The 23,720-nt window shown below is 62.6% G+C and overlaps 1 protein-coding gene across 5 annotated transcripts in view; it reads left to right on the top strand.

The window, feature by feature from the left end:
• Positions 1 to 23,720, top strand: part of IQSEC1 (IQ motif and Sec7 domain ArfGEF 1) — a 138,348-nt gene that overhangs the window by 39,163 nt on the left and 75,465 nt on the right. For 3 of the 5 annotated variants that reach the window (XM_069562218.1, XM_069562214.1, XM_069562219.1), the window contains exon 1: positions 9,787 to 9,893. The exons of 1 other annotated variant lie outside the window; for it this stretch is intronic. Coding sequence is in view for 1 of the 4 variants with exons in the window: in XM_069562210.1 (XP_069418311.1) it covers positions 4,343 to 4,407 (65 nt within the window). In the remaining 3 variants the exon portion in view is untranslated. Of the gene's footprint in view, positions 1 to 4,261; positions 4,408 to 9,786; positions 9,894 to 23,720 lie in introns of those variants that run through there. One more of the 5 variants, XM_069562210.1, reaches the window with a different exon arrangement.

Here is a 23,720-nt window from a genome sequence, read left to right on the forward strand (position 1 = left end):
CTCGGGACCGCAGACACAGGACCGCAGGGTGAGAGAGGCCACAGCTGGCTTGGGACGGGGGATGGAAGTGGGGGAGGTGGGCCAGGGCCGGTCGTTGCTCTTCCACCAGCCCCCGCCACTGCCGGAAGGCATCTGAATTTGCTTCTTCCTTGGTGCTGGTCAGCACTCCCACTGGAGAGCCTGCCACGCTGCGAGGCTCTCCAAGTCCCACACGGCGTCTGGTGACCAAAGCAGGTCACGTGGACGGAGCAAACGCACAAACAGCTGGCTTCCTGGAGGCGGTGGCCTGTGAGTCGCGCCTGGAAGGGCAGTGTATCAAGTCCTGGCAGAAACAAGGGGTTCGCTGGGGTTGCTGCAGCGTGCCGGGCTGTGAGCAGCAGGGGGCTGGGGTCAGGGAGGTCGCAGGGGGCAGCCTGGCCCCTGTGCTGGCAGTGGTTAGGGGGTGGGGGCGCTTACTTGGGCCTGAGGTGGTGGGGGGAGCCGTTACATGAACCCAGAAAGAGAGAGCTGTGGGTAGAGGCGCCCGCCAGGCCCCGTGCCTACGGAGACGGGGCAGTGAACCCTTGCTGGGGTCTCCCCCTGGCCTCACCCACCAGGAAACAGGTGCAGAGTTCCCGGCCCAGGGTGGGTGGGCCTGGGGGTGTGGCTGGAGTAGGGGTCACTCGCAGGCACCAGGAAGCTCCGTGCAGGCGGTGGGTGGCGAAGGCCTCGCCTGCCTGGCCGAGGTCAGCTGCGGGGCGGGAGCCGGGTGGGCTGAGGAAGGCTGACCCAGTGAGCGCTGGAGAGGCCGTGCAGGGGTCCGGCTGGACAGGGGCTGACCGCCTCAGCTCACCGCCAGGGAGCGGGTGGGGCACCTGTTTGCTGAATGAGACAGAGGGGCGAGTTGGGGTGTTCGGAGCCTGAGGACCACAGACGCTCCTCACCAGGCCAGTAGAGGGGTCACAGCCCACTGGGCCTGAGACTGGCCTGGGGTTCCTAGACCCTCCCTCGGGCCCCAGAGGAAAGGCCCCCGCATCCTGTTCCTGACCTGCTCCTCGCACACTGCCCTCCCCACCCAGCTGCTGCCTCCCGCAAGCAGGCACACACCCCCGTAGGCCCAGTTTCCCGTGACGTCGGCATCTCCCAGGAAACAGCCGCGTCCTTCCCTCCACCGGGGTGGCAGTGACCTCACCCCCAGGGGGCCGGCTGAGTCACAGGCTGAGGGTGGCCGGCCGGCCAGCTCTCTGCAGAGCCTGGCTTTGGCCAGGCCGCTGGTGAGAAGGACCGGCGGAGGGCGTGAAGGCTTCTGTGCCCTTCCCTCACCTCCCGGCTGCCCCGGGTCCATGGAGGGGGAGGGGGACAGCGGTCACTGGGCACCCACACTGCCCAGCGTGCCAGGGGCTCTCGATAAGACACACACACCCCAAGAGGCTGAGTCCCATGCCCAGGGTCACACACATCCGTCATCACGGCACAGAGGGGAGGGAGTCCTGTCCCGTTTTGCAGAGGAGCAAACAGGCTCAGAGACGACGCGTGTGGGGACAGGGGAGTCAGGGATGGACCAGGCCTTTGGCCCCTGTACTCGAGGACAAGCCACCGAAAACATTCAGAAGACCTCAGGGCACTTGGAGCCTCAGTTTCCTCATCCATAAAATGGGGGCGGTGACACCCGCCCCTTGGGGATGGGGGCAGTGTGAGAGAGGACAGGATGGGGCAGTGTGGGGATGGTGGGGCGGCCCCCGCACTCCCCAGGCGCCCTCCCGGGCACTCTGCTCTGTGACAGCCTCTACCGCTGCCAGCCCAAGGCCAGGGTCGGGCAAGTGCAGGGCTGGACCCCAGTGGTGGCCTGGACTGGGGCTGCGGGGCTTCAAAAGGCAGGTCGTCAAGAGGTGCATGGGAGGCGGCTCCTGGCTCAGCCCACTGGGTGCGGTCACCCCAGGGGCTCCCCACACCCTCAGACAGCCACCGCAGCCCATCCTCGCCAAGGAGCAGACCTCCGAGCACATGATGCCCTGGGCGCTGAGAAAGCTGTGCCCGTCGCCTGGCCTCAGTTTCCCCATCGGTAAGGCCGAGAGAGGGAAGCCCCGCCTCGGGACAGGGTGTCCTCCAGCACGAGAGGAGCTGGGGAGGGCCCCCCGGGGTCCTGGGCACAGGGCGTGCATGTGCGGTGCGCGAGACAGATGCTCCTCCAGCTGGGGGTCCGGGGGTCTGCACCAGAGCTGGGGCGGCAGGACCTGGGGGACATGGGGACCCAAGAGACATAGGAGCCCAGAGCCTGGGGCCGTGGGAACCGGGAGCCACGGGGACCCAGACCTGCTGGTCCACCCGAGGCTCCAAGTGGCCGAGGGTGCATCGGGGATGGAGACTTGGGGACCAAGTGAGAGGCAAGGGGCTGACCGGGAGGATGGGAGGAGGGCTCAGGACGGGGGGCTTGCTGCCGCCACCTCTCACAGCTTTCGATCCTTGCAGGGACGCAGGACGCCCAGGCCGGGGCTGGGGTGGTAACTGAGGCGGTGGTGACTGAGGGGACCGATGATGGGTGCGTGGGTGGTTGGCACAGAGGTAGGGGGATGCGTGTGGCTGTGTGGATGGATGGATGGGTCCGTGGATGGTTAATGGGTGGACCTGTGAGCACAGGGGTGGGTCGAGATGTGTAAACAGGCTCTCCCGCACCCACAACAGGTGTTGAGAAAGCTCCCACCAGTAGGACAGACCAGATAAGCCCCTGAAGGGAGAGCTTGCTTAGTGTGGCAGAGGAAGTGCAGCCCGTATGGGGAGCAGCAGGGGGGCTTGCCCCAAGGGAGCGTTTCCTTAGGTCGCTGGAGTGCCCAACTTTGAGAGGTAGTGAGGTTCCTGTCGCTGGGGGCATTCAAGGGCATTCAAGCTGAAAATGGGCCGTCACTCCCTCAGAGTGCCGTGGAAGACTCCTGCGGCAGGTCGGGGCCTGCTGTGGTGGTGTCTGACAACAAGGAGAGAGAATTTGGGTTCTCAGGCCCGCAGGAGGCCATGGTCTCTGTTGAAGCCCAGCTTCCTTTTGGAGAGAAAATTCTTTCCCGGTGTAGGGGCCAGACGAGCATGCAGCTGCCGTCCCCTCTGTGAGAATCGGGCTGGAATCCGCAGCAAAATTCCCCATCCTGCACAGGCCAGGGCCAGGGTGGGCAGGGGGCCAGGCCCAGAACAAGGCTTTGACCCGGAGACCTGGGCAGGCCCAGCCCCAACCTCCCTGACCTTCTGTGGGCAGGTGAGGCCCTCCCTGAGCCTCGGGTCCCTGGAGGATGAGATGGGAGCCCTGGCGGCCGCTGGACAGCAGCTGTGTGTGGGCTCCGGGCCCACCTGCTCTCGGGGGCTCCCTGGGGGCCGTGGGTGGGAAGAAGCCGTGAGTCACTGTCCCCGCCTGGGAAGCCCCCACTGACCGTTGTGGGCTGGGCCTGGGAGCAGCTGGCAGGGGGCGAGGGCGGGGCGCTCCATCCAGCGGGGGTCCCCTCCAGAAATGGCCGGGACCCAACCAGACCCCACAGCGGCTGAGGGGAGCCCACCGTGCGTCCCTTCTCCGACCCACGGGGGCCAGGGAAACTGGTGATAAAATCCCCTCCGTCAGGCAGATGGGGGAATGGGTGAGTGAGCCCTGGACCCGTGCTCAGGGCTCCGTGAGGCTGGGGTGGGGTGGCTGGGGGACTGAGGCCAAGGAGGGGCCAGGCACCCCCGGGTCATCTCACAGTGAGGGGGTGCTAGCCGGGGCTGGCAACTCCGTCTCCCCCGCCAGATGGAGACCCCCAGGGCGGGCGGCCACGCGCCCGGGAAGCCTCCAGCTGTGTCTTTGTTCCCTGTCCACCCAGGCTTCCTCCGGGAGCCAGGGCAGACAGCCCCCTTGTCCTGACCGCGGTGGGCAGGGCCGCGGCGGGCGGGTGTTGGGTTGAGGCCTCTGGGGAGCTGACGGAGGATGCGAACCACCCTCGCCTCCCGCCCGCCTCCCTCCCCGTCCCAGGCCGGCCTCTGGACGGAGGGCCAGCCCTGGGCCCCGGGTGGACGCCCCTCGCCCGGCCCGCCCAGTGACTCACTGCTCCCCTGGCCCAGGGCCACCGCCGGCTCCTGGCAGGAGGCGAGGAGAGCGAGGTTGTGCCGCGGAGCCGCGGGGTCGGGTGTGCGAGCCCCACTTGCCGGGAGGGGCTGGAGCCGCGTGAGGTGGGAGGCTGGGACCTGCGGGGTGGAGACGGCCGCCCCCTCCCCGCGCCCCGGGCCTTCTCTGTCTCCCTCCCACCATGGAGAAGGAAGTGACCTGAGAGCCAGCCCCCCGGCCGGAGCCGCCTGGGGCCCGGAGGGCAGCGCCGTGGGTCCCCGGCTGCCCGCTCCCCGCTCGCCAGGCATGAAGGGTGGCGGCGGCGTGTGGAGCCTCATGTGGAAATCCTGCATCTCCGTGAGGACCCTCAGGTACCGGGGGGACGGGCGAGTGGACGCAGCTGAGCCCAGCTGTGGTCGGCGGGCGGGGGCGAGTGGGCACCGGCTTGCCCGGCTCTGTTGGCTCCGGGAGGTCCAGGGCAGCCCAGCCCTAGAGCTGGAGGCAGGACGGGTCCCCCGGCGCCCTCTTCTGGGGCTCTGGGGTGCCCAGGTGCCCTGCAGGACGCCAGGCAGGCTCCAAGTGGCTGGCAGCCTCCCCGGTGGGCGTTTGCCACGGCACACTGGGCGCAGCGGGGGGCCTGTCCCAGGCCCCTTGACTGTCTCCCCGGGTGAGATGCGCTCAGCACTCAGCGCAGGCTGTTTGCCCCCGTGGGCCACGTGCGTGCGAGCCGCCGTTTCACTGGCCTTGGCGGGTGACACGGCCTCACCTCTCCGGCCAGAGTTTCCCACCTGCAGATCCTAGAGGCTTAGCGGGAGGGCTGAGGGAGGGGGCAGTGGCGGGGCCTGGCTCCCAGCCAGCACGAGGTAAGCTGACTCCCCTTCCGCCAGCTGGGGGGTGCCCGGAACCAGGTGTGATGGGGGTGGAGAAGGCGGTGCACAGAGCTGGCCCGGGGCGGGGGCACCACCCCCGCCAGCCAGCCGGCCCCAGCCCCACCCCGCCCCCGGGGCTTGTTTCCAGCCTTCGCAGCTGCTGAAAGGGCTCAGAGCAGGAGCAGCAGCCAGGAGCGAGTGACCTCAGACCAGGCTGGGCTCCGAGGCTATAGGGGGTGGGTGGGGCTTTGAGACCCCGCCTATTTGGATAACACCTTGGGGCATATTTTTTACTACACGGGGAGGTTTTAGGAAGAATAGAGGTGGGAAGATCCCCCGTCTTTCTTCCCACCCTCATTACTTGGCATGTAAACTATAGGGCGTTGGTGATGGACAGGGAGGCCTGGCGTGCTGCGATTCATGGGGTCGCAAAGAGTCAGACAGGACTGAGCGACTGAACTGAACAGAAACTACATAAACTCTCCCTTGCTTCCTCCCTCCCTTCCTGCCTTCTTTCCTTCCCCAAATACTTGTGACCACTTAAATGAAATGCCTACAATAAAAATAAACAATAAAACATCAGGATCGGGAAAAGCACAGTTTAGGATATCATGACTTGAAAGTGAAGTCCCTCAGTCGTGTCTGACTCTTTGCGACCCCATGGACTGTAGCCTACCAGGCTCCTCCCTCCGTGGGATTTTCCGGGCAAGAGTACTGGAGTGGGTTGCCATTTCCTTCTCCAGGAGAGCTTCCCAACACGGGGACTGAACCCGGGTCTCCTGCATTGTAGGTAGACACTTTACCTTCTGAGCCACCAGGGAACCATCATGACTTGGCAGGGGAAAAAAAAGCAGAGCAGGAGAGAGATGGGCACGATCCTGGGGTCCTTTTGTGGAGATGAAAATGGTTGAGCTTCCCAGCAGCCAAGGGGAAAGGGGAAAGCCAGCCTCCCCGGTCTCTCTCACCGTGAGAAGCCAGCGTGCCGAGGACCCTGGTTGCCTCTGCTGCTAGGGGGGAGTGTGGGAGCCCTGGGCCTCACCCTGAGTGGGCGGGAAGGCGAGGGCCATTGCAGGGCCAGGCTGAGGGCAGACAGTGAGGGCTGAGCTTTTCTTGGGTGGGGAGGCCGGCTGGCTGTGAGAGCAGAGCAAGGAAAGCTCCCCCCAGTGAGTCAGCAGCTGCCTGTCCCTCCTCAGCCCCTGGGACGGACCTCCCCGGGCAGGCACCTTGGAGGCCAGGCCCGGCGGAGGGCGCGTCCCTGCGCGCCCTTCCCTGTGGCCGCAGCGGGATTTTCCTATGTCCTGTTCTCTCCTGCGGTTTCCGGGGACAGGCACTCGGGAAAACTCAGGGCTTGTTTACAGGATGCGGTGGGCGCAGGCCTTGCGGTGGGTACTGCCTGCCAGGGCCTCATGCCAGGGCCTCAGCCCAGGAGAGGAGCAGCCCCGGCGGGGGTCACTGCACAGCCACCCGGGGCTTGGGGGGCTCGGTCAGTGCCCCTGGTGTTTGTGGGCACTGCTGGCCGTATAGTGGTGACGGCCGTCAGTGACAGAGGACCAGCTCTAGGGGGCTGTGGGCACCACAGTTGGCACTGGGTTTGCCCCAAAGCCCCACTCAGTGCCTGTACGTGCAGGGCGCTGTGTGGTTACTTGGCAGGACAGGCCTGGCGGCTGGGGGGCCGCGGGGGGCTTCAGGCTCCAGCAGATGCACTCTGGTCTCTGGGCCCACACCCCGCTTGTTTGGGGAGCCCCCAAGAGAGCCAAGACCACTCCCCGAGAGAGACAGACGGACAGAGGGGGCCAGCCCACACTGGGGTGGGGGGATCCCAGCCCCTGGGCTGCGGGGGGAGAGCTGAGTCAGCAGGAGGGCAGGGCGGGTGGCCGCAGGGACAGACTGCGGGGCTGCGATGGATGCACATACTTTCCCACTTGCGTCTTCAGATTCCGCGCCGCGTGCGCCTGTCGCCCTGGCTGGGCCGCTCACATCTGGAGAAGCGCGAGGTGTGTGGGGAGCAGGCTGCCTGGCCAGGCCTGGCCCCCTGCCAGCACTTCGGGGGCCGTGTCCGGGACGTTGGTGGCAGGGTCCCTGGGCCTCGGGCTGAGGTCGCTGATCGGAGGCCCCAGGCTCAGGGCGAGAGGGACATAGCTCCGGGGAGCAGGGTGCAGACCCCCCCCCGCCCCGGCCCACGGCGGTGGGTGTCAGATGCGCAGCCGCCGGCCAGCCACTGAGCGTCTCTGGCCCGTTTCCTTGCCTGTTAGATGGGGGGCGGTTCCAGCAGGGCAGGCTTCTTGGGGCGATCCTGAGGGGGTCCCCGTCAGCACCCAGAGGCCAGTGACACAGTGCGGGGAGCCCAGGCTCGTAACTCAGGGCACCCCCTCCCCCCCCCCCCCCCCCCCCCCCCCCCCCCCCGCCCACCGCAGAGTCTGGAAGCAGCTCAGCCCGTCCTATCGCATAAGTGACTTTTAGGGTTGTTCTGAGATTAAACGGGTCAGTGTCTGTGGGCCTGCAGGCAGGGTAGGGGTGTGTGTGTGTGAGACAGGTTGGGCAAGAGAATCACTTGTGCACCTGGCATTACTTGGGGAACGAGAGATCGGTTTCTGCCCTGGGGGAGCCGGCGGGGCATTTGAGCTGCGGTGGAGGTGGGGGGTGTTGGAGCTGCCGGTTGGGGGCGGGGAACAGGGCAGCCCCCTTGGGGCGCAGGCTGGGGATGGGGCGGTGGGGAGCTTGGCTGAGCAGACCCCCCCCCCCGGCATCTGGGAAGCAGTGCTGGGGCACAGCTGGCAGCTGGGCCCCGGGGCGTCCGGGGAGCGTCCTGGACAGTGAGCCGTCCGAGGCCCCTGCGCGGGGCCTGTGTGCACACCTCGAGGGCGGGGGCTCGCAGCCTACACACGAGCCTCTCCTGACCCCCCTTCTCTGGGCAGCCGGGGCGGGAGATCTGAGCTACCCCTCCGAGCTCACGCAGACCCTCAGGCTTCAGACCCCCTGAGCCTCAGCCCTGCCGTCTTCCCTCCTCTGCCCCCTCCCCCCACGGAGTCTCTCTGCAGGACTTGAGGACCTACTCAGTGCCTGGTGTCTACCCTGGGAGGGGCACTGTCTGCCCCCGCAACCACCGCCTGGGGCAGAGGAGGCGTCAGGGCCCCAAGGATCTGGCGTTGTTGGTTTCCTATGGGGTCACTGGGGGCCCTTCTTGGTAGGGTGGCTCTCACCCTCAGGGAGCTGGGCAGGGAGGTGGCGGAGTGGGGCACAGGCCACCCCAGCAGGTGCGGAAAACTGGAGCACCTACTGTGCGCGGGGCCCCCAGCAGTGAGGATGCCGACGGCCTGGTCTCTCGGGGCTGGAGCTGAACGATAAACAAACAGATGAAGACGTCTTCAGACAGGGACTCGGGGAAGAGGGTGAGACTAGGGGGAGCAATGGAGCAGCCGGGCAGTAGGGGCCACGTGACCTGGTGGTCCAGAGAGGCCTCCCCAAGCGCCCTTCAGCTGAAGAGCAGGCCCGTCCCTGCAGCGGAACGGTGTTAGCCGTAAAAAGGGAGGAATGGACGAGCCTTGAGAATCTCAGACGGAGGGACGGGGGCCGGTCACGCAAGGCCGCAGACACGAACGTCCACAGGAGGCAAGTCCGCTGACCCAGGAACACACAAGCGCCTGTCCAGGCTGGGGTGGAACGAAGAGGGCCTGCCTAACGGGTGTTTCTTTCTGGGACGATGAAAACATTCCAGCCTCAGAGGGCGGTGATGTTTGCGCGACTCTAAAATACACTGAGAGCATTGACTTGCTCGCTTTATTTTTTGAATTTTTATTTTGGCTGCACCGCGAGGCCTGTGCGACCCTAGTTCTCTGGCCGGGGGTTGAACCCTTGAGGCGCTGAGCCTAGCCCTGGAGCCGCCAGGGAAGGCCTGTGAACGGCACACTTTAAATGGGCGAGTGTTGCGGAACGTGAGTGTTGCGGAAACTGTTTTTAAAACAAGACAGAGGAAAGAAACACCTGGTTCAGGGGGTGGCCCTGAGCTGAGAGTGGCAGGAAGTAGCAAACTCAGCAAGTGCCAACACCCTGAGCGGGAGCAGGGTTGGTGGGGAGGGAGTTGGGATGGATGCGCAGCCCTCAGGGCCCCGGGTCAGGTCGAGGACTTCAGAGTCAGCTGAGACAAGGCAGGGTGCGCAGCAGGATAAAGCTGCAACTGTGCTGTGTCAAAACTACCAGGCTGCCGAGAGGAAACAAGATTGCAGGAGTGGGGGGCGGTGGCGCGGTGTGGGCGGGGGCGGCTGGCGAGAGCAGTCAGAGATGCCCAGGGGGCTGCCCCAGGGGACAGGCCGCCCCATGGGGGATGCCCTCCTGGAGGAGGGGATCTAGGCACGGCCTCCAGGAGTGGGGGATGGGCCGGGCAGTGACCGGGGGTGACCAGGGGCTCTGCAGGTGGGGGACCGGGAGCTGAGTGCGAGGAGGCCTCAGGGGGGCCTCCCCGGCCACAAGGAGGCCAGCTGACCGCCCCACCCCCGGTCCTCTGTGGGCCAGAGCAGCTTTGAGACTAAGTAGGGCAGAGTCCGCCAGGCCACCTGTCGTCTGCCTTTGTCCTGCCCGCCTAGGCTGGTCCGCAGAGAGAGGGTCAGTGCCGAGTGGCTGGAGAGCCAGCCGGGCCCCTGCGCTTCTGAAGAGAGCGGCCTCGAGGAAACTCGAGTGGCCCCTGAAACGCGATCGGCGCGAGAGCCGGCCAGCAGGAAGCTGTATTATTCATTGAGTAAATCCCTGGGGCCTGCCTGGTCTCCGGCCACCTGCACGGCCCAGACCTGGACGGAGAACCCCCAGGGCAGTGTCCGGCCGGCTGAGGGCGGTGGGGCCCGAGGGTGCCCGGGGCGTGGTTTCCTGGATGCGGGCTGGGCCGGGAGGAAGTGGGACCTCAGACGGAGGCGGGCGGCCCGCAGCTGGTGCCCCGGGGCCACGGACGCAGGCTGGGTGCCCGGTGCAGGAAGACCGCCACCCTCTCCCCAGGGACTGTGAGTACGCCCACCGCCCGCCCCGGGCGGGCAGGGACAGGGCTTGGGCACCCAGGGGACCCGCGGGGGCAGCGGCCGGGCGGAGGGCCTCTCGAGCCGCCCCCAGGGCTTTGGGCCGCTTCCTGGGACTGCTTTCTGCCCCTGCTTCTCCGCGCCTGGACAAGCTGGCGTGGTCGGTGGCCCCAGCGTTTCCCACAGCGGCCCGGAAGGGCGGTCGCAGCTGCAGAAGGGAAGTTCACTGGCGTCCCCGGCGGTGAGACTCGCCTCATGCCCTGTCTGGGGGACGATGGCCAGAGCCCCTCCGTTCACCCAGGCCGGGGTTCTCTGTCTGGGGCCCCACGACCCCCGCAAGAAAGAGAGACTCTGGGCCGTGCCCATTTCACAGCCGAGTCAACTGAGGGCCCAGAGGCCCCATGTGTGGTGTGTGGAGCCCCCATCCCCCGGGGAACACACGCTCGGGGCACTCGTAGGCTGAGGCAAGCGGGCAGAGGACATCCCCAGGCTCCGGGACCTGGGCTTCCTGTCTGCCCACCAGTCCACTGCGGTCCACTTTCTCCTAAGTGGGCTCTGCCCTAGGGACACCCCGCCCGCCCCACCGACAACCGTGGCTTCTTTCTGAACTGGTCCAGCATGGAGCCGTGAGGCTGGAGGGACTGGGGACAGTCCCAGTGGGGGAGCTGCTCTGTGCACGCGGAACAGCGACTCAGCGAGGCGCGGGTGCAGTCCCTCAGGAATTCCCCGGGTGGGGTGGGCCGGCGACCTGGCCCGCAGGGAGATTCCCCACCCCGGGTGGCTGTCCCCCCAGTGACCTGAGGGCCTGTGCGCGGCGTCCCAGGCCGGCGTGCGAGGCGGACCTGGGGTTTGGACCCGGAGCGCCCCCTAGCCCCTCAGGGCGTCACACCGCCGTCTGCGGGGGCAGGGGTCAGTGTTCCCGTGATGACCCCATCACTGGCTGCGCTTCCTCCTTTGCAGGCGGTCAGACTCCAGTCCTAAGGAGGGGGTCTCCGCCCCTCAGGCGCCCTGGAGCCCGCACTGGGGTGGGGACGCACGGCTGAGGGGTGAGCTCCATCCAGGGCTGCCCTCCGAGCTGGGTCCGACAGGGCTGCCCGCTGACCCCCTGGGCCAGGGGCCGCAGCAGGATCCCGGCGGTCAGGCTGCTCAGGGCCCAGGGCTCCGGCCGCAGCTTCTCAGGCATGACCTGCCTTTGTCGGGTCCCAAGGTACAGCGGTGGGGGGGGGGGGCTGGCCAGGCAGATGGATGCTGGCCAGCCAGCAGAGGACCAACGTCCCGAGGGCAGGTGGAAGGGGGTGATCCGGGCCGGGACAGCAGGGCCTGGGCGGGCGCTGTGGTTGGCTCTCGTGGGGGACCCTGGGCGGGCGCCCTGGTTGGCTCTCGGGGAGCCTCGGACAAGGTGCTTCCCCTCCCGGACCGCCCATCCTCTCCTGCCCTGCAGGCCCCAGAGTTGCAAGCTGAGCCCCCTGCCGCTCTGCGCTCTCAGCACCTCGCGGGTCCCTAAACCCAAACATTCCACAAACAGCACTGTGTCATCTCTGGGCGTCCGAAAGGGTCGAACAAACCAGATTAAAGGGCACAGGAGGGGGTGAATGGCGGGGAAGGGGGCCGCTGGGGGGAATGTGGCTTATTTTCATAGAGGCACGGGGCCCGTGTGACACAAAGCCGCTGGCAGGCCCGACTCACGACCTCACGGGTGTCAGAGCTCAGGGACGAGCGGAGCTGGGGCATCATGAAGTAGGTAGCCTGATGGCGATCGAAAGAGCAGGCGGCGGGCAGAGGGCCACAGCGGAGCGGCCTGTGGGGGCCCGGGGCCCTGAGCCGCGCGGGGCAGGCTGTGGGGAGCCGTGCGGGGCGTCCCGCTGTTCCCTCTCCTGAAACTTCCCAGAGTCCCCGGCTGAGTCCCCGCTGCCACCGCCTCAGCGCAGCGCTGCTGAAACAGGGCCTCAGGCTCAGCCCTCCCTCCTGCTGGCCCTCTGAGGCAGCGGGCCGCCTCTGTGTAGACGCCCGGTGTGTCCGCCCTGGCTCTGCGCCCCGCCCGCGCAGGCCTGGTCCGCTGCACTTTCTCTGCTTCGCCGTCACCAGGAAAGTTCAGGTTGGTGGGGCTGCCTCCCTGCACACCTTGAAGAGTCCGAACCCTTGGGGAGATTTTTCCCCGGGCCTGGACGCTTATTTGCAAGTGACACTTTCCCCTAAGGGCCTCCCCAATAGCTCAGTTGGCAAAGAATCCACCTGCAATGCAAGAAACCCCGGTTCGATTCCTGGGTCGGGAAGATCCGCTGTAAAGGGATAGGCTACCCACTCCAGTATTCTTGGGCTTCCCTGCTGGCTCAGCTGGTAAAGAATCCGCCCGCAATGTGGGAGACCTGGGTTCAATCTCTGGCTTGGGAAGATCCCCTGGAGAAGGGCAAGGCTACCCACTCCAATATTCTGGCCTGAAAAATTCCATGGACTGTATAGTCCATGGGGTCACAAAGATTCAGACACGACTGAGCGACTCTCACTTCACTTCAGTTTCCCCTGGAGCGGCGTCTGGGTGGGACACAGAGACCGTGGAGCTGCCGGGCCCCCACCCTGCACTGCCCCCTGGACACCTGCCGGGCCCCCATCCTGCACTGCCCCCTGGACTCCTGCCGGGCCCCCACCCTGCACTGCCCCCTGGACACCTGCCGGCCTCATTGTGCTTGGAACTCTCTGTTTGGAGAGAGCCAGGGCCACGTAGAACCCCAGGGTCAGAGAGCCGGAGCATGTGGGTCTTCAGACCCCTGCTCAGAAACGAGGCCACAGTCACAGGACGAAGACCGGCTGGGCGTGGGCACACTGTGTCTGGAGCTCCAGGTGGCCCCCAGGCTGGGACCTGGGTCCACTGGGCATCGTATCTGCAGACTGTCAGCCGGGTGCAGGCAGGAACGAGGGTCCGCACGGCTGCCTTCACTCCCTGAGTCCCGTGAGTGTGGGCCAGGCCACCCTGAGGCGCCCTCTGACCTTCACCAAGAGTCTTCGGAGGAGTGGTCATCAGCCCCCTTCAGTGGAAGAGCAGAGCCGCGCCCAGAAATCAGTGTAACATCGCCCGTCTCTAGCACAGCAGTGAGACGCCAAGGCCGGCAGAGCAGAGTGCCTGGGCTGCACCCAGAGGGCTGGCCGGGGCGCTGGGCTGTGGCCAGGCAGCAGAAGCAGGCTGAGGGCCCAGACTTCCGTGGGAGCCCCTCTCTGCGGCTTTCCTGGCCATGTGCCCTTGGGCGTCTCAGGTCAGCTCACCAGCCTTCCCGGTAGAGGCCCTGTAGTCACAGGTGACAGAAAAATCGGGGTCAAACAGGCTCATCTGTAAAAGGAGCTTTTCCAATTCACGGAACTGGAAAGTCTGGGGTAGTGGCTTCAGGAACGGCTGGACCCAGGAGTTCAGTTTATGGACTGGGTTTGGGCTTTTCAGCTCTCTCTTTGCTTTCCTCTCTGCTGGCTTTGCTTTGGCCTTCTCCACGTGGGTGCCTGGCAAATGTGGGGAGTGCTGCCCGACTCCGTGATGAGCCAGCTGCAGGCGGTGGTGAGCCTCATGCTGCTTCTGGCATGTTGTTGACAGTGCCCTGGGGCAGAGGGGACAGGAGAGAGGAAGTTAGGAGACCAGCAGTCAGAGCTGACCAGGGGTGAGCTCCAAGGCCTGTGGGAGCCCCAAGGAGCAGCGGTGGAGTTTATATCCAGACAGCTTCCCCCGAGGCTTCCTGGAGGAGGCGGCAGCTGAGCTAAACTTTGAGGGCCTGGAGTTGACCTGGGGAGTGAGATGCGAGAGAGCAGGAGCCCTGTGGCTCATCCTGGGGCTCAGGCCAGCTCAGGACCTGCACACAGCAGGGTAAGCGGGCTGTGCCCGGCTCCTGGGGCACCTGCCCAGGGCCCAGAGTTCAGGACAGCTGCCTGAGGGTGAGAAGGACAGGATGCCAGGGCCTACGAGTGGGTGAAAGGTGGCCTGGCTTCCAGGCCCTGAGGACAGGGAGGAAAAGAGCACTTAGTGAGCACCTACTGTGTGCCCATAACTTTCTGTTGCCCGTGCCGGCCACACCACGGCCCTGGAGGTTCCCTGTTCCCTCTTTGCAGAGGAGGAGCGGCTGCTTGATCGGAACAAGGCTTTTCCAAGTCAGCCGTCTTTCCCCACAAAGGCAGAAAGTGCGCCTCGCCCGTCGGCCAGGGTCAGCAGCCTCTGCTCTACCAGCAAGAGACTGCCAGGCTGTCCCCGGCCGTGGTGCATGCGGAAGTCACCACGTTCAAAACAGTTGTGTGTTGAAACACCTTCCCAGCAGCAGGCTGACCACCCCTCCCATCACATCAGCAGCAAACACAGTTAACGTGAAACCCAGGGCCTGCAAAACAGGGCTGCGTCAGAGCCAGGGATGGTGGCGACTCGTGAACCCGGAGGCCTGCACGCCTCAGTGGCTACGGACGGTCACCCGCTCTGAGCAGCCAGGAGACCAGCTTCGCTCTGAGTCTTAAAAGCGATTTTTTTGTGGCCAGGCTGAGTCGTGTTGCTTCGCGCAGGCTTCGCTACCTGCAGCAAGCGGGGGCTACTCTCGGCTGCGGGTGCAGCCTTCTCAGTGCCGTGGTTTCTCTTGCTGCGGAGCGTGGGTTCCAGGCCCTCCAGCTTCAGAGGGTGCGGCTCGCGGGCTCCAGAGCCCAGGCTCGGTCACAGTGGCTCATGGGCTTAGCTGTTCCGCAGCATCTGGAATCTTCCATCAGACCAGTGTCCCCTGCATTGGCAGGTGGCTTCTCACCCACTGTTCCACCAGGGAAGTCCTTCAGCAGCGAATTTCTAAAGCCCTTCTCAGCCGCCCCTAAAGCATGTTCACTTGGCAGAGGTAAGCCAGGGTGGGAGCAGGGAGGTGGCGGGTCGGTGCCCAGCCCCCATGTGAGTGACTGTGACTCCCTGGGCAGCCCCCGGTGCCTCTCTGAGCCTCAGTTTCCTCCTCTGCACACTGCGGATCGCGTTTCCCAAGGTGAGGGTGAGATAGCTGTACCTGGGCGTGTCCGCGTGTTATGACGTTACAGCGGCTGCGTAAATGTCAGTGGTTACGTGGAGTGAAACGGCTGTTCTCGGTGTGATTACGACATTGGTATTTCTTACTGTCTAATAGTTCTTTGGCCATGGCACATCCCAGCTGTGCCACGCAGGGCCTTCGATCTTCCTTGTGGCTTGTGGGACCTTTAATTGCCAGAGCTTCCCTGTGGCTCAGATGGTAAAGAATCTGCCGGAAATGCGGAAGACCCCGGGTTCGATCCCTGGGTGGGGAAGATCCTCTGGAGAACTGGAACGGCTACCCACTCCAGTGTTCTTGCCTGGCCTGGAGAATCCCATGGACAGAGGAGCCTGGCGGACCACAGTCCCTGGGGTCGCAGAGTCGGACACGACTGAGCGGCTGACACGCGGACGCTGCCCCAGCTGTAGCAGGGGAGCTGCTGGTTGCAGCACGTGGCTGCTAGTTCCCTAGCCAGGGGTCGAACCCAGGTCTCCCGCACTGCAGGCGGATTCTTCACCATCTGAGGCACCCGGGAAGAAGCTCTGCTCTGCAGAAAGGGGAGTATTTAGGAGAGGGTTCCAGGCAGAGGGTTCCAGGCAGAGGGTTCCAGACCAGCATCAGAGCCTGCTCCGGAGTGCGTGTAAAGCCAGGCGGGTGGAGAAGGTGCAGACGGCGGGTGGGATCTGTTGGTGTGTCCGGGGAGCCGCAGTCAGTGTTGGGGGGCGTGGGGTCTGGAAGGGATGAGGGCCGGATCGGGGCCAAAAAGGCAGGGGGAGGCCAGAGCCCCTGGTGCTGTGCTGTCTGTGAGCGGGGGGGTCAGATTAGCCAGTGTTCTTTTGGTTACAAGTGATGGAAGCAAAAGCCCGGGCTGGCTTATTGCCTTCGATTTCTAAAGCAGATAGGGCTTCAGGTACAGTTTAATTCAGGAGCTCAAACCGTGTGTCAGAGACACGGGCGTCTTTCTCCCTTCTTTCACAACTCCCCCCTCAGGCAGCCTCTGCTCGTGGGGCCCCCCGGCTCTAGGTTTCCAGTAGCCTGTGAACGATCCCCGCAGAAACGGTTCCAACAAATCGCAGAAGAGCCTTGGGTCACAGGCTCATGCCTGGCCCAGTCGCTTTGGCATGGGGGTGGAGTACTCAAGTTAGGGGTGGGGTCCATGGACGCAAGGTGGACTTAAGAGGGGAGAAGGGGATTTCCCCAGGGAAAACCGGGGCTCCCCAGCTGGGCTGGGCAGGCGCAGTCTTCCAGCACCCCCGCTGTGATCTGATAAGACACCCCAGGCGCTGTGCTCGGCAACTTGACCTGCGTCACCGCTTCCTGTCGGCCTGTTAAGATCCCCATTGTGCAGGTGAGAAAACCAAGGCCCGGGGAGTTACAGCCACCTGCCCAAGTTCACACCATGAACAAACGGCCCGCAACCTCGAATCACCGTGGCCCCAAAGCCCAGGCCCTTAACCGTCTGCGCACTGCTTCACGGTAATGAGACCTAGGGTGGAAGAGGACGCCTGGGGACCTCGTATGGAGGACGGGGTGCAGGGGGCAGGCAGGAGGCGGAGCCACACAGGCAGAGAGGAGGGCCCCTGGGGGTCGCAGCTGTGGGGGCATCCCGACGCTGCCATTCTGGCTGGCCTGCTCCGGGCGTCTCAGCAGGAGGACGCGAGGCGTGAGGTTGCATTCATGCTCCCACCACGGGCACAGGGCGCTTCCGGGGAATTTCCGGAGGAAGCGGTCGAAGGGAGGTGACCACCCGCCTGGCACAGGGCCAGGGAGGGGAGCGGGCCGGATGGGGAAACAGCCGCTCCCCACTTCCCTTTTCGGCCCTGAGACTTCCCAGGCGAGAGGCCCGCCTCCCTGGTGACATCACAGCAGGTCAGAGGTCAACCCACGCGCAGCCTCCTTGCACAGAGGGGAAACTGAGGCGGTGTGGGCCCAGTGGTCAGCCCCTGGAGAAGTCTGGCCGCCTGAGTGCCAGTCCTCAGTGCGCTGCCTTGCTGTGTGACCTCGTCAAGCCTCAGGACTCAGTTTTACGTCTACAGAGTGGACCCAAGATGACGTCCCAGAGACGACAGAAGATGGCTTGAAGGCCTGGCACCTGCAGATGCCAGTGAGAACCGGCCGCGACGATTCCTCCTGCGCGTGCTGAGCGCAGAGGGGAGCAGCTGAGACCCCGCCACCCAGCTCTCTGCGGGCCAAGACGTGAGGCCTTGGGCAAGTCACCGTGCGTCTCTGGGCCTCAGTTGCCTTGTCTGGGAAATAGGATCGTCCCTGGATGTCTCCTTCCCGCTGGCGGCACGGCGTCCCCTCCCCTCGCAGCTTCCCTTCCTGCCCGGCCAAGCACCCGCAGCATGCAGGCTCTACTCACGCCCTCAGCGGTCAGGCCACAGTCCCTGGTGCCCCCTCTCAGGTGGCAACTGGCCCCCAGCGGGCGCCCCCACGCTCTGTCATCTTGCTGATCAAGCGGCCGCAGGCGGTCATGGGAGAAGGGCCCAGTGGTGCTTCTGGAGGCTGAGCCTTTGCTGACAGCGCCCTGGCCCTCTTCTGGGGGTCTGCCTGCCCCCATCCTCACTGCGGTGGGCGCTGGGTCAGCACCGCATCCATGGTGTGGCCATCTCCTGCCACCTCCCCCTCGGGCCAGGCTGGGAGCCGGAGGAGCATCTGCAGGGTATCACTGCCCGCAGGGTGAGGGCCTCCAGAAGCCAGACGCGGAGGACGGCGCGTCGGGCTGGGCGACTCAGACAAGCATGTCTGCTCCTGAGTCTGTCCTGTTGCTCTCATTCAGTCGCTCGGGCGTGTCCACCTTTTTGGACCCCGTGGACTAAAGCATGGCAGGCCTCCCTGTCCATCACTGTCTCCTGGAGTCTGCCCAAGTTCACGTCCGTCGAATCGGTGATGCCATCCAACCATCGCATCCTCGGTCGCCCCAAGTCTGCCTGCTCCCCTGTAAGAGGGGAGAAAGACGCCCACCCATGGCGAGGGCTTTGTAACCCTGAACTGGAAGCGCAACAGGGAGAGTCTGGGCTGCAGCAGGGAGGGTCCAGCCAGGTCAGAGCCCAGCTCTGTGCAGGCCACGGGCTCTCCCGAAGGCTGCCTCCTTCTCGCCCCGCACAGGCCTCTGTTCTGTTTAAAGGGCAGATCAGTTCCCTGGGGTCCCGGACGCTGCTGGTGGGGCCCCCACCCCTCCAGAGAACGCTTGAGGGCTGGGTTCTGCCTCCCATGGCCCAGGCTGGGCCCTGAGCTCTGACAGCCGGGGCAGCCGTCCTAGGGATCAGTGTGCCGATCCATGTTTCATTTCATGACTGCTGTGTGACAGGCCACCCAAAGGCTGTGGCCCCAACAGCATGGGCAACTGTGCCCGGGCCGGCCCGCTGGGGCCCCTGGGCTCCCTGGAAAGTCCCAGGTGGCTGCACTCACTCGGCTGTGGTTATTAGGCTGGGGCACCTTGCTGCCCACCCGTCGGTGGCCTCCAGTGGGCAGCTGGCATCTTTGGCATCCAGGAGGGCGAAGGTGGAGCCCAGGGATGGTAATGGAGGGAATTTGCGGCCACGCCTTGCAGTCACAGAGTGTGCGTCATTAGGATTTTGCCGGCTTCTTGCTTACAAGGGTAGGGGTCACGGCTTCAGGTTCTAAAGTCATTGTTTATAGAGTCAGGAACTAGCCGGTAAAACTCCCCCTGAGGACCCCTTACGTTGCCGTGGCTTGCAGAGCCCCTGGTTCGGTGCCCGCCCTGCGGGGAGCTCAGTGCCCACGGTGGGGTGAATCCCTGGGTCACAGCAGACGGGGGACCCTCACGTCCCAGCTGGGGATAGAGGGCTTCCCAGCTGACCTGCTCACCTCCCGTGTTGGCTCCGTTCGGTGTTTCCCGTAAACCTCTAGAAGTCGCGCTGCCTGGTACAGCAGCCGCTGGCCATGGGTGGCTACTCAAGTCTCAACTACTGAAAATGAAATTGTTAAAGAAGTCAGCCCCCCAGCTAGCCCCGTTCTGAGCGCCCAGTGGCCTCATGGCTAGGAAGCCCCCTTGGCCCAGCCCCTACCTTTGAGGTCACCCTGGCCCCGTGCTGGCAGCTCGGGGTTCAGCGCCGTCCCTGTCACCTCGAGAGGCTCCTGATCTGCTGGGGACAGAAGGGCTGGAAGCACCCAGTCCCAGAGTGGGAACATGGCTCCCGGAGACTGCTGAGGGGCGAGCCCTAGGGCCCCCTCGCCCTCCAGCCCTGTCCTCCCCGCAGGGAGCGGCTGCAGCCAGGGAGGGGGGCAGGGAGGAGGGGTGGGAGCCGGGGGGGACTCCACTGCACTTCCCAGCTTTTCTAGTACAGGGAGCTTGCCTTTTCATCACCCCAATGCCCACATACTCCCCCACTTCTGCACAGGAGGGTTAGTGTCCATGGCTGAAAACCCACAGCTAGCTGCGAGAACCCGTTTTAGAGGAACGTGAAGTCTGTGAGTTTTATTCACGGCGCAGCATCTGTTTTGGTTTGAAAGATGTTAACGTGTGAAGCATAGTATTTGGTTGGTCTGTCGGCAGTGTTGGGTGTGTATATGGGATGCAAGATCCCCTAAAATAACTCAGCCCCACCCCCCTGCCTGAGAAGTGCTGGAACCTCCAGGAATGGGCCTCCCTGGGCAGCGCCCGGCGAGCAGGGATGGGGGACCACCTAATGGGGTCTCCACGCAGCAGCATGTTTGGGTTTTGTGGTGGGAGGGGAGCGAGGTGCCCCCTTCATGTCCTGGCCCCCACCCCTGCCTCCCTGCACACAGGCAGCCTGCAGGTCCCCAAGCCACCCAGTCTGCTGCTGGGAGGGGCCTGGCCCGTCTGCCTGTCCCTCCAGGCCCCAGACCCTGGCGTTCGGGAGCCTCTTTGCTGTGTGGGGACAGAGAAGATTCACACCCTTGCCCTGCTACAGACCCCTGCCCCACCTGGCTCACAGAAGGTGCTCAGTACATATCACTGGGTGGGCGGATGCCCCCGACACCCCCTTGGGCTCTGGCTGTGTCTTCTCTCTGGGGATTCCCCAGCAGTGCAAGGAGAGGGACACCGCCATGGGAGGTGTGTTCACAACATTGTCCACGCCTTTTCCCCTCTGGGGGCCACAGCTTTATTCTCAGTTGTATTCAAGTCCCACTCAATACTTTTACGTGTAGATTCATTGAGTTATTTTGAAACAATTTCAGTCCTGAAGACACCTGCAAGAACTGAAAAAAAAAAATCTTCCATGCACCTTTCACCCAGCTTCATCATAAGTAACATTTCACCGAATTTCACTCTTCCAAAAAAAGAGTTTTTTCTCCCAGAACTGTTTGAGAGGTCATCACAAACTTGCCGCCCAATGACCTTTACTCCTAAATAAGGCTTCAGCTTGTGTTTCCTAAGAGCAAGGACATTCTCTTATGTAACTGCGATCCAGTAGCCAAATTCATGAGACGAAGTTCTAGGAGCTAAAATACACTTTAAAGGGACTTCCCCGGTGGCTCAGTGGTTAGGACTCCGCTGCAGGCGTTGGGGGGGATGTTCTATCCCTGGTTGGGTAGCTAAGACCCCACATACTGCACTCAGTGCCACCAAAAAGATTTTTAAAAATATAATTTACAGTCATGTCTCGCCAGTCATCCAAGTAATGGCAAGTCTTTTTTTCCAATCTCCAATCTTGCATTGTATTTCGTCGTCATGGGTTTTTTTGTTTTTTTGTTTTTTTTTTTGAAGCTTTACCAAGGTTTAATTTATGTAGCATAAAATTCACTCGTGTGAAGTGTACAATGCAATGGTTATTAGTATGTTTACAGAGCTGTGTAACTGTCGGCACAATTTTATTTTAAATCATTTCAAATCGTCTTGAAAAGAAACCTCGTGTCTTCTTTCCATCACTGTCTTGCCCCACCCCAGTCCCCAACAATCACTGATCTTTCTGTCTATAAATTAACCTTTCTGAGCATTTCGTGTAGATGGCACCACACAGTAAGTGACCTTTTGTGACAGGCTTCTTCCGCTTAGCCTGCTCAAGCTTCAGCCTTGCTGTAGCAGGGGTCAGGACGCCACCCCTTCTCAGCCATGCTCTTGTAGAGGCAGACGGCGTGTAGTTTGTCTGCTGACCACAGCTGAGGAACATTTGGGTTGCTTCCACTTTTCGAGTATTGTGAACACACTGCTGGGGACATTGCCATACACGTTTTTCTATTCTAAATACAAGTCTCTGTTTGGTTTTAACGATTTGCAGATATTTTCCTCCGATCTGTGGCTTGTCTCTCATTATGTTAGTTTCAGATGTACAGCAAAGTGATTCATATATATATATATATATATTATTTTTTTAAGATTCTTTTCCACTGTAGGTTATTACAAGGTATTGAGTATAGTTTCCTGTGCTTTATAGTAGGTCCTTGTTGGTTATCTATTTTATGTTCGCCGTGCCTTTTGAAGTGAAGTGCAAAAATTTTGAAAAAGTCCAAATTATCGTGTTTGTGTCTTATGCCTTATGTCTTTGAGGGTGTATCTGAGAATCATTGCCTAATTCAAGGTCAGAAAGATGTCCACCTACGTTTTCTTCCAAGAGTTTCATAACTGTAACTCTCACATGCAGCTCTTTGATCATTTTGAGGTAATGTTTGTGTATAATGGGAAGTGAGGGACCAAATGCAGCATTTTTTCTGGGTGGATAACCAGTTGTCTCAGCGCTGCTATTGCAGAAACTATTCTGTCCTATGAATTGTCTTGTCAAAAACCCTTTGACCATGGAGAGTAGGAGTGGGGAGAAAAATTTTTTTAAAACCCTTTGACCATAATACAATATTGTTTTAAATGTTATTTGTAAAAATTCATTTGGCTGCATTGGGTCTTAATTATAGCACGCAGGACCTTTGTATCGTCATGTGGGATCTCTCACCAGGGTGCACAGACGTTCTAAGTCACTTCGTGGCGTGTGGGATCTTAGTTCCCCAGCCAGGGATCGAACTGGTGTCCCTTGCTTTGGAAGGCGGATTCTCAACCACTGGACCGTCAGGGAAGCCCCCTAAATGTTACCTTCGTGGAGATGAGGACCTTCCCCCATTTAACAAAAGTGTATCCAGACCACCGGGGTGACTGAGCGCTGAGCTCTGCTGCCTGGGCTCCGCCGCTGCTTTTCCTGCTGTGTTCTTGGACTCGTGGCCACAGGGCCCCTGTGGTGGATTTGCACACTGAACTGTCATCGTGGAGCTCTGGCTGCAGTCCATGGGGTCGCTAAGGGATGGACACGACTGAGTGTCTTCACTTTCACTTTTCACTTTCATGCTTTGGAGAAGGAAATGGCAACCCACTCCCGTGTTCTTGCCTGGAGAACCCCAGGGACTGAGGAGCCTGGTGGGCTGCCGTCCATGGGGTCGCACAGAGTCGGACACGGCTGAAACAACTTAGCAGCAGCAGCAGCTCTGGGTGCGGTGTTCCTCCAAGTGTGCTCTGACGAAACTTGCCAACTGCCTTCTTAGGTGTCTGCCCGTTCTGTTTTTTTTTGGAAAGATATTTACCGATTTGGCCGTGCCGGGTCTTGGCTGCAGGACGGGGACCCTCGGTCTGCACTGCTGCGCGCGGACTCTCCGGCTGTAGTGTGTGGACTCTTAGCTGCAGCGTGTGGGTCTAGTTCCTTGACCAGGGATCACACTCAGCCCCCCCCCCCCGCCACCTCCCGCCGCATTGGGAGCTCAGAGTCTTAGCCACTGGACCACCAGGAAATCCCTCCGCTGGTTCTGAAGTTTGAGAAGCCCTTAGTGTAGAGCCATTTCTCAGACAGGAAAGTAGAGGCCCGTGGAGAGAAAGGGACGTGTCCAAAGCCATGCATCTAGGAGAGCCTACAAGCCCACATGAAGGCCTCGAGGAGTAAGAGAGAGCCGCTTTGAAAGTCAGGCAGCCCCCAGCCTCACTTGTAAAATGGACAGAGCATCACGCCTCTCAGAGGCACAAAGAGCAGACGCTGGGCAGAGAGTCCAGCTCAGAGCCCGCCTGACTCAGCGTGGGCACTGTGTGTGAGGCTGTGCCTGCCTCCTGGCCCTGCGCTCAGGTCCCCATCCTCCAGGGCACGTCCTCTGCCCAGCAGAGCAGCCCTCAAGGGCCCCTCCCGGCTCCAGCCATCCCCCACCGAACCCGCCTCACTGTCCCCAGTGCTTAGCCACTGACTGGGCACAGCTCTGTCATAGGGCCTGTGTCAGTTGACGCTGGCAACACAAAGAGGATCCCACCTCCATCCCCACCCTCGGGAACTGTGGGCAGCAAACAGACTCGCTAACTGACGCCTAGAGGACAGTGTGGCAGTGGTTATTTGTATTGTTAATAGCCAACGGCTCTTGAATTTCTCTCTGAGAGCCAAGATGTTTAGAGGAGGTGACATTTTTGCAGCTAGATCTAAAGGTTGGGTTTGGACTTCAGCTAACAGGCAAAAAGCATTCATTCGAGATTTTTGCCAGTTTGGCGCGGGGAGGGCTAGAGATGAATAGAGGCCGGAAGGTGCAGAGCCATGACCGTCCAGCCGAAGAGCGTCAGCGTGGCTCGGGGGGTGATGGGGTCACAGATTGTTGGGTGAGTGGCTCAGCCTCCCTGCAGAAGGCATTGCTCACCGCCCTCCGCCCCCCGACATCTCCACCCTGCACACGGGCTGGGTGCCTGGTCCTCTGTCCGTGCCCCTAGGAACGGATCTCCAGCCCCAACCTGTGGGCCTGTCGCCGGGGCTGATCTGGAGAGGAAATGTGAGCCCGGAGTTTCCGGCAGGGCACTGAGGGTGGAAGGAGCAGGCGAGGGCACGGCGGCCAGCCTGGAGGGGCTGCGGGCCGAGGCGACGGCCCCCCCCCTCCCCGGCCC

This window comes from Ovis canadensis, chromosome 19 (genome assembly GCF_042477335.2).
Source record: "Ovis canadensis isolate MfBH-ARS-UI-01 breed Bighorn chromosome 19, ARS-UI_OviCan_v2, whole genome shotgun sequence".
Classification (NCBI taxonomy): domain Eukaryota; kingdom Metazoa; phylum Chordata; class Mammalia; order Artiodactyla; family Bovidae; genus Ovis; species Ovis canadensis.